The following is a 2,021-nucleotide window of genomic DNA, read 5'->3' as shown; positions in this document are numbered from 1 at the left end:
CAGGAGTGGATGGAGGGGCTGGGAGGGCCGATGGAGGAGGAGGAAGGATCTCGGGCACGGTCGGTGGGTGCGGCCGTGGGGGCAGAAGCTCGCCTCCACGGCGCGTCTCCCCGGAGGGAAACGCCCGGGGTCGAGGACTCCCTCGGGCAAGGAGCGGGATCTCTCGACAGGGAGGAAAGGAGAGGGACGGATCCGTCGGCAGCCCTTCCCTCCCCCTCCGCTTCCTCGGCCTTTGCCTCCCGCCTGCTGCTCCGGCAGGAGGTGGCCGTGCTCGAGACGTTGGATGCGGCCTTGGACAAGATACGGGAAATGGTGGAGATGGCTCGCGACGCGGAATGGAAACAGGAGGGCAGGGGTGGGTGGGAAGGGGAGAGTGAAAGGGGGACAGAGGATGAAGGGTCCTTGAGACAGGGGGCGGGGGGCCGTGAAGGAGGAGTGGGAGAGACGGCTCCGAGCCTATGCACCTATGCCTATGCTAGGCGAATGTGAACTGCAGGTGAAACTGCAGGTGTACATCAAACGATATAGTTCAATGAACAGAGTCCGGTAGTGGCCTTTCTATTGCCTCTTCGCAAATGTATGATTTTTGAGGAGCCTCATGCCAGATTGTGAGGGTGGGTATCAATACTGTATGCTATCAACCCTGGGTCATCTTCTTCCGTTTTTATTCTTCTCTGCCATGCCTCTTGTTTCTCCTGTTTCCCAATCTGCCCCTTTCACAGCCCATCATAATCCCCCTATTTCTTTGCGCTAGGTCGGTAGTCAAGGATGAAGGGCTTTTTTCGCTTTGCCGTAATAAAAGCCGTGAGCTCTAGCTGCTTCCCTCTTTTATTTTCTACGACGCCCTCTTGTTCTGCCCCAACACGAGATGTTATATCAAGTCCATGGCGTCCTCTACCAGCGTATCAAACATTATTTCAACGTCATAACACGTTTTCCTTGATGTCCCACAGGCTTGCTTCTGATTATTTGAACTGATCGGCAACCTCCTGGCTCCGGCCCTAAATAAGTGCAGACTGCCGCTGAAGGTCGCTTGCAGGAGATGACATGTTTTGTCAAACAGTGTTGGGTAATATCAGGAATTTAATTGACACGTGTGCATTGCGAAGTCGTGTCGTACACCTTTTTGGAATCCTCCAATCCAATCTTTGACATGTTCTACGAGAACCCCAGGGGCCTCGCCCCGGGCAACGGACATGACTTTGGCGACTCGTCGACTAGAAGCCAAGCCTCCCTCGGGCTTTCTCGCTGAGAGGAGGAAATGCGAAAGACAAGGTGGCGCCTCATGTTTGACACGACGTTGGGCCCTCCACAATCCACAGATACGCCATGATAGCCTGCATAGCTGTGGTAGGGAAGAAGAACGAGCTCCTTTACCTCAAGCCATTCCTTGCTCAACCCGACGCAAGCAGCGACTATTTTCTCAGTTTCCATTTCATTGCCCACAGTGCCCTCGACGCCTTTGACGAGCGCAGCAAATCCGTCTCACGGCGACCTTCTCCTTCCTTTCCGTCGCCTGCATCCACCAATGACATGTTTTTGGGATATTTATGTCCGATCGAGGAATTTCGGGTCTACGGGTACAAAACAAGCACCCAGATCAAATTCCTGGCTATCCTCACGGAAAACAATCCTGTGCGTGAAAACGACCTGAAAAGTGTCTTTCAAGGACTGCACATCTTGTATGTCAGCTACTTGCAATCTCCCTTCTCACCCTTGACCGGTAAAATTACCTCGGAACGCTTTTCAAAAGGAGTGGAACGGCAGGTGGTTGTGTACAATCAAAGTATAAGCTCCAACTCCGCCCATGAAGGAGGGGGCGGTCTGGCAACGTTATCTTCATCGAGGCTTTTACCATCGACCTCTTCAATAAGTGCCTCCTTTTCTAGCTCGCTAACATCAGGCACATGAATATTTGTAAAAAGCTCTTAGGGTGTGCCGGGAAAAAAAAATATTGGACAACCACTATCGTAGCAGGGATCGGGATATTTGGCAGGATTTTGCATGTTGTATCGGCTCGT

At 52.6% G+C, this 2,021-nt stretch overlaps 1 protein-coding gene across 1 annotated transcript; it reads left to right on the top strand.

The window, feature by feature from the left end:
- Positions 1–1,313: 1,313 nt before the first annotated feature.
- On the top strand, positions 1,314–1,669 carry NGA_2000610 (trafficking protein particle complex subunit 2-like protein; the record flags this gene model as incomplete). The annotated part of the gene is made up of 1 exon (XM_005856153.1): positions 1,314–1,669. A coding segment is annotated over one exon (356 nt), but the record flags the coding sequence as incomplete, so codon positions are not given.
- Positions 1,670–2,021: the final 352 nt, after the last annotated feature.

Source organism: Nannochloropsis gaditana (assembly GCF_000240725.1).
Source record: "Nannochloropsis gaditana CCMP526 unplaced genomic scaffold scaffold031, whole genome shotgun sequence".
NCBI classification, from domain to species: Eukaryota; class Eustigmatophyceae; order Eustigmatales; family Monodopsidaceae; genus Microchloropsis; species Microchloropsis gaditana.
The sequence above is the reverse complement of the archived record's forward strand: the minus strand, read 5'-3'. Positions and strand labels throughout refer to the sequence as shown.